This window comes from Anguilla anguilla, chromosome 5 (assembly GCF_013347855.1).
Source record: "Anguilla anguilla isolate fAngAng1 chromosome 5, fAngAng1.pri, whole genome shotgun sequence".
Lineage (NCBI taxonomy): Eukaryota > Metazoa > Chordata > Actinopteri > Anguilliformes > Anguillidae > Anguilla > Anguilla anguilla.
Genome location: NC_049205.1, coordinates 24,459,784 through 24,473,026, shown reverse-complemented (window position 1 = coordinate 24,473,026; position 13,243 = coordinate 24,459,784). Strand labels below are relative to the sequence as shown.

Genomic DNA, 13,243 nt, shown 5'->3' with positions numbered 1-13,243 from the left:
CAGTAGACTGTGGCTTCAGCGACCAGAAACAAGTTCTCTAACACAGTTGCAGCGTTAGCTACGATAAAAACATTACCTGGGTGCCTTTGCACAGAAAGGTGTGCTGAAAACTTCATCTTCCAACGATGTAGAAATGAATTCTTGCCTAATATCTTCATCTTCCAGCAAAGACTTTTCATCTTCAATGTCTATGACAGCTTCAGTCTGTTTACCCTGATCACCTGCACAAACAACTTCCAGGTTTAAACCCAACATTATAAAATGCATGACCAAAACCTACACAGACCACTGACGCATTTAATCCACAAACAGTAAAACCAGACACAGTGGATCTCTCGATCAATTAGGCCTATTCAATTCAATTTTATTTGCACAGCACTTTTCACAGAGACCTGTCACAAATACAGTTTACTGAGTAGCAAGACAAGAAACAGAGCAAAATTAGCAAACAAAGCAAACACCAGGCCAGAACCCCCAGATAGCAAGAACACACGGCAAAAAACTCAATTGGTATCAACTGTCCTGTAAAATACGTAAAAACACAAACAAGACACCAGCTCACCTGTCTCTGTATCGGATGACCTGGGAGCATTATTGTGGTTGCCCTCGCTGTCACTCAGGAAGCACTGGGCCTGACCGAACAAACCCTCTTTGTTCATTTGAACAGGAGAGTCCTCCCGCCCTTTGGCTCCCTGACTGTTGTTACTGTGACAGCTAGAAGCGACAACATTCACCAAAGCACTGTCCAAGTCATCATCCTCTGTTCTTTGCAAATCTGCTCCATTCTGTTGTACTCCATCAGCACCAATCTCCAGAGCTCTGTGAAGGACTTTATCTGCCCCATCAGTCCTTGTGTCCTTTGCCTTTTCTGAACCAATGATGCTCCCCTTATTACTTCTGTCTGAATCACCCAGACTGGCCAAAAAACCTTTTATCCCTCTCACAGGAGTTTCAAAGTCATCCAAATCATCAGCACTGATGCCAAGAGAGGCATCAAAGTGGTTTGATGTGCCTCCTGTATCTTGTTTTGTACCTTGTGGAGGAATTTGAGCTGTGTGCAATGCTGGGGGGAACTTAACTGAAGGCCTTCTTTCCCAGGTGAAATTCTGCAACTTGGTATTGGAGTTCGGAACGACAAAACTGTCGACTTTTGAACAATGTCTTTCAGGCTTTCTTAAAGATGTCAAAGGTTTAGACACTATTCTGCCAGGAGAACCACTGACCTTCCACTCTGATAAAACATTTGAGTATGTTACCTCTGAGAGGACAGCAACATTAGTGGTGTCTGGTGATTTCTTGAATGAAAAAGCCCTGTGTAAATTAAAGCAAAAATTACAATATCAATATCTGGAAAAATAAATATGGTTATGTCCAAGTTATCCTAAAAGAGTTGTCTACTTTCCCAGATAGCAGATGAATCCTGCAAGACATCAACATAGTTTGGACATACACAGCCTAATTATGGCCCAACATCAGCACTATACTTCAACCGATATGCAGGTTCATCAATATCTTCAACAATAAAAGTAATAAACTAGAGTAAAAATAGACAGAAAATATCAGCCAAGTTGGAAGGAGAAATCACACTAAATATTGTACTTAACTGCTTAGAGTGTGAGGAGCGCAAAGAACATTATAAAATACATTACACACCCTGGACACCATCTGTTTAAGCTCCTCCCATCAGGCAGGCGCTTCAGATCAATCAGCACACGCACAAATACACTGAAAAACAGCTTCTTCCCAAAAGCTGTGGCACTACTGAACTGAGACATCTCCTCAGTCTGACAAGACTGCTGCCATCATTGGAACACGTGCAATATTCACTCATGTCACTTTAACCTTGCACCCTCGTTAGTTGTATTTTATCATTATTGTATTTTATACTTTATATTGCTTATATATCTGGCTAATTCTACCAAATCAGCCAGACTTGGTAGAATTACCAAGTCTGGCATTAAAAACATGGCATTAATTTCCACCGCTATGCAGATGACACCCAGTTGTATCTAGGCTATCAGTTAAGCCTGACGAAGTTGTCCAGCTGTCAAAGATCAAAGCCTGTCTTATAGACATAAAGGAATGGATGACCCAAATTTTTCTCTTGCTAAACTCCGATAATACCGAGATAATGGTAGTGGGGCCCAAGTCCCTGAGAAGCAAACTATCTGACTATATGCTTAACATTGATGGAATCTCCATTATTTCTGTAATCAAAGCTCTTGGTGTTACCTTTGATCCAGATCTTGCATTTATATACATATTAAAAACATCTCTAGGGTTGCTTTTTTCACTTGAGAAATATCTCTAAAATTCAGAAAATACTGTCCTTACATGATGCAGAAAAGCTAGTTCATGCTTTTGTTACTTCAAGATTAGATTGCTGCAATGCTCTTTTGTCAGGATGTGCAAATTCCTCTCTGAAAGGGCTCCAGCTAATTCAAAATGCAGCAGCTCGTATTCTCACTAGAACAAGGAGATTGGAGCACATCAGCCTAGTTAAATTCCGAAAAGACTATAAGATACTACTTCTTACCTTTAAAGCCTTACATGGGCTTGCCCTTTTGTACTTAAATGATTTAATTTTTCCTTATATTCCCTCACGAATGCTCCATTTGCAGGGTGCAGGCCTCCTTGTTATTCCGAGAATAGCTAAAAGTACCATAGGTGGTAGAGCCTTCTCCTATTGTTCTCCCCTCCTGTGGAACAAGTTGCCTACCCATGTTCGAGGCGCAGACACTATCACCTTATTTAAAGCTAGGCTCAGAACGTATCTTTTTAGTGTCTCCTATATTTGTGGGGCAGGAGTAGAAGGCGGGCATAGCTATAGAGTCTCCGGTGGACTGAGCGGTTAGTGCTGTCACTGGATCATAATTGGTAGTGCTGTGTTAAGCTGAACCAGTCATGGTCTGGTGATGACTGTCTCAAGCCTGCCCTCAAGGCTGCGTTGGCCCCTGCCTCTGTTTCCCTTAGCTATGCTGCCATAGCCTTATTCTGCCGGGGTTTTCCTCATCGCACACAGGTACCCCTGTCTCTTCTGCTCTGCTTGCTAATCTACCATTTGAACCCCCTAACAATGCGTTTTTTTTCGTCTTCCTTGGCTCTGGGCACCTGCCCGGAGCTCTAGCCCAAGTTTGCTGAGCAGCCCCCCCTGGCCCGGAGCTCCAGCCCTAGACCAGCAAGACCAGCTGGGCACTCCCGCCTCCTGCCACTGTTGATTCAGCTGTAGCACTAAGCCTGTCCCCGTCTGACCCTGCCACCCATTGGGGTTCCTGCCCATCTCTCTACGTGACCGGAGTCACTTTTGCTTGGACTTAATTAATTAATATTGGATTGGCTGTTTATGTATTATAATTTATCTGTTTTCATGCAAGCCATTTCCATAACAAACCAGTGCCTGCCCGTGGCAGATGGGTTCCCCCTCTGAGTCCGGTTCTGCTCAAGGTATCTTCCTGTCATCAGTCAGGGAGTTTTTCCTTGCCACCGTTGCCCTAGGCTTACTCTTTGGGGGCTGGAACACTATAAAGCTGCTTTGTGACAAAACTCCTTTGTTAAAAGTGCTATATAAATAAAAATTGATAGATTGATTGATTATATCCTGTACTTATATTGCTTATATTTGTATTTATATTGCTTATATTCGTACTTATATTGCTATATTGTACTTTTTATCACTGATATTTTATACTTCTTATCTCATTCTTGTCTTATTTTATCCTTTGTAAATATGTGTGATGTCTGAGGCTCAGCAACCATAAGTCCCAGAGCAACCAAATTTGGCAGGTTGGTTCCTATGGCCCCCCACTACTCAGGCACTAAAGATCACCTATGTAGGCCAGATGGTGGCGCTATAACAAAGGGTCATGCATAAAAGGCCATAACTCCCACACCATAAATTAGATCAACACAAAACTTCATCGACCTATGCAGCTGAACGTGCTCAACAACTTTGCCATTGGGAGCACCTATGTCCGCCATATTGTTTGCCCGCCATTTTGACTTTTTAGTTGGGGCGTGGAAGTTTTCTCCACTAAAAAGTCTGAGGCTCAGCAACCATAAGTTGTAGACCAACCAAATTTGGTAGGTGGGTTCCTATGGCCCCCCACTACTCAGGCACTAAAAATCACCTATGTCGGTCAGATGGTGGCGCTATAACAAAGGGTCATGTTTAAAAGGTCATAACTCCCACACCGTGAGTCAGATCAACACAAAACTTCATCGACCGATGCATCTGAATGTGCTCTACAACTTTGCCATTAGGAGCACCTATGTCCGCCATATTGTTTGCCCGCCATTTAGACTTTTTTATTAGTTGGGGTGCGGAAGAGCTGGAGCTCCAAATCTAGGTGTTACGACATCTAGTAAACTTTACGGCAAGCGACATCCATGGCGACGAAAGTAATCCGACACCGTAGGGTCTAGTTTTTATCAGTGAGGGGAGGGTCTGAACGTCGGGGAAGCAATGGAAGACAGTGCCAACCAGAGTGCATGCTAGGCTATTAAAGGTTAGTAAAAGCTTTTTGAGAAGATGAATAATTACTTTTCTTTGGCATGGATCCATTTGAAGACAGTATCGGGTGAGTTCGTTCAGTCTTTAAATCTGTTATGCTGAGAAATGGCTAAACCATTTTGTTGGTAGGTTTTGAGTTTCTGTGCAAACGCGCGAAAACACGCTGGTATAATAAAACAATGATGGCAATACATGTATAGTCCGCTTCGTTCCGTTGCTACTATAACATAACAAACTACCTTGTGTCTACAGCTGCAGTTTCTCGCTGCAATTTCTAATATTGAATATAAACAAAAGACGCAATTTATGCTGTAGTCTGCCAATGTCTAAATAAATAATACGGTACTCCGAGCACAGGTAGCAGGGGTGGCGAGTTGATATTTTGTTTTTTGTTACTAAAAGTTTGTTAGTAAAAGCTTTTTGAGAGGATGAATCAATACTTTTCTTTGGTATGGATCCATTTGAAGACAATATCGGGTGAGTTCGTTTAGTTTTTGAATCCGTCATTATGCTGAGAGAAATCGTATTCTCAGTTTAATCTCTAAATTGACTGTAAGCTTAGGGTTGTAACTAGGTAGTTGTTTCGTAGGTGACTTAGTCTTAACTCGTCTTAACTATTGCTTGTATTTTTGCATAGACTGCGTTGTTGCTGTTCTTGTTTGTGTTAGTGTTAATCAGTTTAACCTACAGGGTCCAGGTTGAACTATGCGGTTGTTCCCTGCACTTGGAACGGTAGGCTACTGCCCTCTAGGGTTTTCGACACACTTGTTCCTGGTTATGGTTATACACTTTGTTGTACGTCGCTCTGGATAAGAGCGTCTGCCAAATGCCTGTAATGTAATGTAATATTCCGTAAGATAAACCTGAACCTAAAATATGCCAATACAGCAGTGAAAACGCTGCTCGCTGAATAACGAAATAAGCGAGACAAAGTTTTTTTAAATTATACCATGTCATTCCACAGTCAATATCTGGGAGTAAACATTGAATAAATATACAATCTTACCACTGGTTTTACGTGTAGGGATGTCCCTTTTGAGGCTGAGTGGTCATATATTGTCTTGGACAATCCATTCGTGAAATATACACGCATTTGTGATACCTGGGTAGGCTACCTTCAAAAATAGCTGTGCGTAATACCACACCTGTTGCTTACGGCGTTGTCGCCCTTTTTAGTACAATTTGGTTTGATTGACAGTTCATTTATTCAGTAGGTGAGAGTATAAGCTTTCTAATGATGTATAACATTTTTCTTATCTGCCAATGTCTAAATAAATAATACGGTAGGCTACTCTGCGCGCAGCACGCAGGTAGCGAGTTAATATTTCGTCTTTTGTTTCGTTTTTTCTCAATGGCGTATTTATTATTTGAAATGTGTATTTATGTGTTATTATTCTATTTGTCTCTGTGGCGCTCTGAAATGTGCATTCTCTGCTAAGCTGAGCAATGGATTGGAATATGTGTCTGACATAGTGTTGCACGGTATACCAAAACTTCAGCACTTTCTCAGTACTTAAAAAAAAAAAAAAAAAAAAAGAAACGGTTCGGTATTACAATATTCCGACGTTAGTTTTGAGTCAAATGTAAAAGCCAGGGAAATTTGTCTCCCGCGTTACTGATTGACAGGATAAAAAGTGTAATTTGTCAGAATATTCGCTAGATGGCAGTAGCAACTAAGGTTGCCAAGTGAGGTGACCTGCGCTTCTGCATTCACTTTGCTGATACAGTGCAAGCTTCCACTCAGTTGACTTCAGTAGCAATGGGTGTTCTAATTTGTAAATATTTTATTATAGGAAGCTGTATTGTTATTAAAATATGCTGTTTTTAGATCTATTTAAAAGTGAAAGACCTGTTTAAAGATTATTTAGTTTACAATTTTTAAATTTTTAAAATATATTTAATATATTTTTCTATTGTTTAGTCTTGTAACACTATAGGCCTATGCTTATTAATATGTTGAACAGGCTTCAACTTAAAGGTTGTTAATAAACCAGGTTTTTAATAAACAACGTTTATTAGACAACGTTGCGCACAGTATCCATCTCTCATATCAGGTAACGTTGCGTTAGCTAGTTAGCTAATGTAATTAACACAATTTAATGTCAGCTAGCAATTAGAAAAAAAGCTAGCTAATGCTACCGACTGGTACCGACCTCGCAAAACGTCTCTCGAATGCAACGCTACCTTGTTGCAATGTTGCAATATAGCTAACTAAAGGTCAGTTCAGATCAATGATTCGCAACGAGACTGGATGCAACTTGCAAAATTCCAAGACGTCTGATTGCAAACGTTCTAACTGCACTTGGCGATTTGACAAGGTGGGTCTTTTGAGACCCCAGGCAACGGCTTCAGACGCTCTGCAACTAACCAGTTTACACCGCTGCAATTTTCTCTGCAACATTCTAAAACCGTTTTGTCTCGTTGCGAATCATTGATCTGAATTGGCCTTAACGTTACTGTTATTTACATTGCCATCAAGTTCATCAATATATTATAATGATCGGAATAAAGCCGTCTTTACAGAAAGCATTAACCAGGGGTATAGGTGGAGCACAGCCAGGTCTGATTTCAGTGTAAAGATGTCAAACCGGAGAAAACTAAATAAAATACAGCAGTATGGATTAGCGTTATTATTTTATTACGCTTCCTCATATGGTACTTCAGCCTTGCCCTTTTTTGATGAAATCTCCTTTGTTTTTGTTTTATTATTCTTGTTCTGATTGCTAATTTAACACCCAGCTCCACTTTATTCTCGAACAGTTTGCTAGCAAAACCAGAAACACCAGCGGTAACATTTTGCAAGGCAGTTGTTTCAAAAATATCACACAACAATCATTCGAGAAAGACAGTTTAGTGTGCACGAGATACATAATTGTACGAGCCGCAGCGAATCCCGCAAATTCTTCTCTGCAGTGTAAAGATGTTCATACCGGGCAAAAGGTGGATAAAGAACGTCTGTGGAAATTGATCATCATTAATTCTACCCCAGGTCTGCTACAGCATTTTAACCCAGCTCGGCAGTGTAAAGGCAGCTTAAGTTAGCCTTATGTTAGACAATGAATGAATGTGTACATAACGTTACTTTTATAACAACCATTTTTTATTCAGTGAATAGTAGGCAAAGTGTTATAGTTGGCGTGGCCCAGGTGCCAACTGACTGACGTCACACAGGCAACACTGGTTGGATCCGGTTGGATCTCTGGGAAGTGAGGTCCAAAAACACACCTGCAATTACTGCTTTTCGCCATTGGTACCGCCAAAGAGAACGAAACTGAAATCTTCGAGATTGTAACTTTAATGTCTGGGCCCTATGGAATCTGTGTTATAGCTTTTTTAAATTCTCAATTCCGCGATTCCGTCTGTGATTCTGTTATCACAGAAACTATAGGGCCCTACCTTAATGCTGCCATCAGTCTGTTGCTGGTCCGCGCCGGGCCCCCATCAAAAAAGACACTTGGCTGCCGGCCCGCGCCGAAAGGTACTTGCCACCGGGCCTAACAACTTTTCTGGGGGAAACCCTGAACACCCATTACTCTGGCAACAGCGCTACAGGACATTCCTGCAGTCAGCATGCCAATTGCATGATCTCGAAACTCTTGAGGCATCTGTGACATGGTGTTGAACAACAAAAAACATTTTAGGGTGGCCTTTTATTGACCCCATCATAAGGAAAACCTGTGCAGTGATCATGGCTTTTAATCAGCATCTTGATATGCCACACCTGTGCAGATGATGGATTACCTTGACAAAGGAGAAATGTTAGCTAACAGTGATATAAACAAATTTGTGGGCAGAATGAGAGAAATAAGATCTTTGTGCACATCAGAACAAATCTTTGAGGTATTATTTAAACGCATTAAAAATGGCTGAAAAAATAAGTGTTGCGTTTATATTTTTGTTCGGTGTACATAATTAGATACATTACATTATATCACCCAGTCCTATTAGCAATGCTTTCCAACAGCACACTGTCATACTTTTTCTCACTCACACATCAACTCACTTGGAGTCCCAAACAGCAAAACAAGGAAATACAAAATTCCATGCACTGCTTGCGCAGAAACCCCCACCAGTACTCTATCCTTTGATTAGCGGTGCTGGGACCTCCCAGGAAGTTGTCAAAGGTGTTGTCCTCTTCGTTACTGCAGAGGAAGCGCTGAAAGTCTCTCACATGGCCATTTTCTGTGCCAAGATCTCTCATAACTCTCGGACAGCCCCCCAAACGCTGCACAGTTTCAATGTAATAGCCTCCGATTAACTTTGGATCACTACTGGTAGTATAGGCATTAAGCCATATCATTTTCCAAAAAAAAACATATATGCATCCATGTACACAAATGCCATAGGGTTTTTTTTTATTTATCATATGAACTGATATGCCAGATGAAATTGGGACCCATGGAGAAGCAGTCGCGTCTTCGCAAATGTCTCCTATCATCACGCCCCTAGGATCCAACACATTTAGAATGAAACACACATCCTCTTTTCTTACTCGCCGGCCATGTTCTCTACATTTTGAGTACATCCACCGGTACCTGTGAAATTGTCCGGAGTACTGCAGCTGGTCGCGAAATAAATCAACTGTGTCCGCCAAACCAGATAACAATTTTCGGGGAGACTATCCTCATGCGCAAATAATCCTCGTGAAATGTCTTTCACTCATGTGGAAACCATGCTTAGAGCTCAGCACTGATCTTAGCCTATATCTTTATATTTAAGGCCAAGTTCAAAGTACAACTCGAGCAGCGTCTCCATGTGTAGAGAAATTCCAGCATTATGGATGTGACATTCACACAGAAAATTGGAAACTAAGCTTCACATTGACGAGGCATGGATTAGATTTTGAAAATTGAAAATACATAATTTAACCTCTTAGCGCAAAGCCCCTAGTGGTCGGCACACCGGCGTACCGAGATTACTGAACTCAGACATTCGGTGCTACTGCGACCAAAGTATGAGTTAAAAACAGAAACGCGTTGTTTTAGTTTCATTAGTAGACGATACACGACAACTATGCCGAATATGGAGTTTCGCAGTGCCATCATTGTCACTCTGGTCATTCATTTAACATACACCCCCTCCCTGTAGTCTCATCTACAACTACACCCCCCACCCATGACATAATGGACAATATTGCCTATCTTGACATTCATAAAAATATTCTTCCACCACTAAAAAATCGTATTCCATCATAGCAACAAAATAAACTTGACAATAGCCCTAAGAAATGCCAATACAGCAGTGAAAACGCTGCTCACTTAATAACGAAATAAACAAGAAAAAGTTTTTAAAATGATACCATGTCATTCTACAGTCAATATCTGGGACTAAATATTGAATAAATATACAATATAAATATATAAATATACAATGCAATATAAATATGCATTTAGTGTACCTCTCATTGCCTTCCCAAATGACTGCCTTGATTTAAACAGACACAGATGGACTTTGAGGACTATTTATTTGGTGTAGACGCCTTTTTCTTTGCCTGTCCCTTGCCAAAGCCCGAACCCTCTGCCTCCTCCTTTGTTTGTTTGCTTCTTAAGTAATCTCTCTGCTCTCTTCCTTTCCCTTTCTTTTGCTTTGAAAACGTCATCATTTATTTTCCTCTCCCTAAACGCCTTTTGGCGTTCAGCAGCTGTTTTAGCCATTGCTGAAATGAAATTAAAACTTTTATAATTATTATTATTAACTGCTCTCATTATTTTTATTAATGGTTACTTTTATGTTTGTTTTCATACTTTAAGTACAGTTTTACTGAATTACTGCCTACCTGTTTAATGTCTTTTTCTTTAGGCTGGGCCTACAAGCCCAGTTTGGGTCATAGCCATCAAGATTGACTCTAGTTACTGAAAAAAAAAACAATACAAGCTATTTCATTGACAGCTCATATTCTTGTTATTAAACTGCATTTTAAAATAAATATATTTCTGTAAATACTGTAAAGTGACAAATCCATTTATTTCACTTTTTCTAGCTAACTGAAGGTAACTTATATCCATTAATGCTTAAGTTTTGTGTTATTAGCGAGCATCTTCGCCTATAGGCCATATAATAGGCTATACGTGCTTTGCAAGTAATGCTAAGGTGAAACCATTCAGGTGTATTTATATTGTAATTCTTATAATTTTAGTAAAACATACCGGTTTTGTTGTGGGCTGGTGACAGGTCAAGTCGTTAATCACCTCATGTTTGACAGCTGCTTATATAATACCGCTAACCAATTTAAAGACACTCAATTTCTAAAATAATGTATATAGCCGAAATATTTTGAGCAGTAATACTTGCATAGCAATGATGAAATCGTATCTATGTCCAGAAGATGGAGACAGAGACAGTAAATCAATTATATTGTTCTATTCGCTTCGGTTTTGCTCCAGAAAACGATGTAAGCTAGGCCTATCAGCAAACATATGGCTTAGTTATGTCCAGAAGTCCTCAATAATAGTAGTATTTTCCAAGAAATAACGAAAAATTGTTGACCACGTTTCGTTAGGTGCAGCGACTTATACTGGTACCACAGAGTGAATGTGTAAGTGAATGCAACGATAAGAAAATTTTCGGTTACGATGAAGTATAAAATGAGGTTTTCAAAACACCCCCATATCATTGAGACAACATGTCCAGGGAAGGCAGCAGCGCATTATATATGTCATGCTATCGGAAAGCAATTGGGATTTAATTGAATGAAATTCGCCAATGTACTGCATGTTCAAGCCCCAGCCACATTTTGTATGACGCTTATTTGATATAAGTGACACCATATCTGAAGAGTGGAGGGTCCAAGGTATTCAAAACACCCCCATATCATTGAGACAACATGTCCAGGGGAGGCAGCAGCGCATTATACATGTTATGCTATCAGAAAGCAATTGGAACTTAATTGAATGAAATTCGCCTATGTACTGCATGTTCAAGCCCCAGCCACATTTTGTATGACGCTTATTTGATATAAGTGACACCATATCTGAAGAGTGTAGGGTCCAAGGTATTCAAAACACCCCCATATCATTGAGACAACATGTCCAGGGGAGGCAGCAGCGCATTATATATGTTATGCTATCAGAAAGCAATTGGGATTTAATTGAATGAAATTTGTCTATGTACTGCATGCTTATACCCCAGCCATGATATTCTGTGTGTTTTAACTTTACAAACAAGTGTTAATACTGTCCTATTCTCCTTGCCATTCTAGTGCAATATCCAGCCACATTTTCATATTTTTTTGTTTTAAGTTGCATAGTTGATGTTACAAGGTAGCACAGAATGTTGAAGTAATGCATTTTTAATTACTCTAATTCTTCCCTTACCATTCAGTTAAACTCGTGTACTGATGTAATGTTGTATTGGATATTGCAATAATAATTAACAGTAATGGGTGTATTTTATCTTTAATTCTCCATCTAAAATTTTGCATTGTCATTGTTAAAAAGGTAGGGGAAAAAATAGAAAAAAGGAAGACAGATTTGTTTGTAATTAATATTAGTGTTGTGAATAGTTTCACAATGTCTGTGTTTAAAATCTTCTTAATTAATTTCATTTTGCTGATCGTAACAGTGGTTTTATCGTCGGACTTTTATTTTAAAATTTTCAGACCCGCGCGAAAGTCCTTACTGTCGCTAGCTTCAGACTGCTCACAAAGGAGAAAGCACTGAGCGCGCTGCTTAGGCTCTTTTTGAAAATAAATGTGGACGCGACAGTATGGTTTTGAAAGCGTATTTAAGCAGAAACATTTAGAAAGTTTAACATTTTTAATTTATGAATTTAATATAGGCTATATACAGTATAATTTTTTATTTTATAATTTATTTTATTTTAATTATTTTTTTACTATGCCGTGGCGCCACGCCAAAGCGGCTAATTTTTAAAATCGTATTATAGGAAACAGTTATGTTCTGGCAAATCAGCGATTTATCTGTTGTTATTTGACTATACTGTAGCATTTGTGACATTATGCATGAAGAATAAATTGTCAAAATATGTTTTCTGGAAGATCGCCAAAACAGGTTCGACCTCCATACCCTAGTGTTTGGTGTAAATCTGTGGTTACTCATAATGACTTCACGCCTCACAATAGATATATCCCGCGACTCAAACTCGGGGACAACTCAGTTTGTGCACCGCTGCTCTATTGATAACGTCATGATAGCTAACGTTATCCTTTCACGTTCGACGACTTAGCTAGCTATGTTACCTATATTTCCACCTAGTACTACGCAACTACAATCAATATTTAGATAACTGGTCATCAGGCAATCTAGCCAGTTAGCTCACTAACTATACATTTTCTCTCCCCACTGCTGTGTCTGTACCATCATCGGGTAAACTAAGCAGGCGTACAGCAACATCATGAACACTTCTGGTTTGGTACTGACGGTACTGCTGACACCAGAGCCTGCTGGCAACAGAAGCTAGGCAAACTTCTGTTACATTTATCTTACCATGTATGCAGATCTGTGTCGAAATAGTATTGACATATCGTAACCCTAACGTAACATAAAACGTAACGTAACATAAAACGGTTGTGGTCAGAATGTTATCCAGCCGAAAGTGTCAGCAAATCCTTAGTTTACAAACTTTCTGATTTGTGAAGAGAATAAAGCCATCAGAATGTGCCGGGGAGGACACCAAATTGACTCCTTGTGGCAAAAAATTTTCTTCGGGGGAGCATGCCCCCTAAACAACCAAAATGTCTCATTGAAGCTCCAGTCCAGTTTGCTTTTAACTCGT

At 39.8% G+C, this 13,243-nt stretch overlaps 1 protein-coding gene across 3 annotated transcripts in view; it reads right to left on the bottom strand.

Moving 5' to 3' along the window:
- The window catches only part of blm (BLM RecQ like helicase), a 146,707-nt gene that overhangs the window by 132,782 nt on the left and 682 nt on the right, over positions 1-13,243 (bottom strand). For 2 of the 3 annotated variants that reach the window (XM_035418240.1, XM_035418239.1), the window contains exons 2-3: positions 563-1,311; positions 77-221 (exon numbers count right to left, since the gene is read on the bottom strand). The exons of the other annotated variant lie outside the window; for it this stretch is intronic. In XM_035418240.1, the coding sequence (XP_035274131.1) occupies positions 77-221; positions 563-1,311 (894 nt within the window). The remainder of the gene's footprint in view (positions 1-76; positions 222-562; positions 1,312-13,243) is intronic. 3 annotated transcript variants of the gene reach the window in all.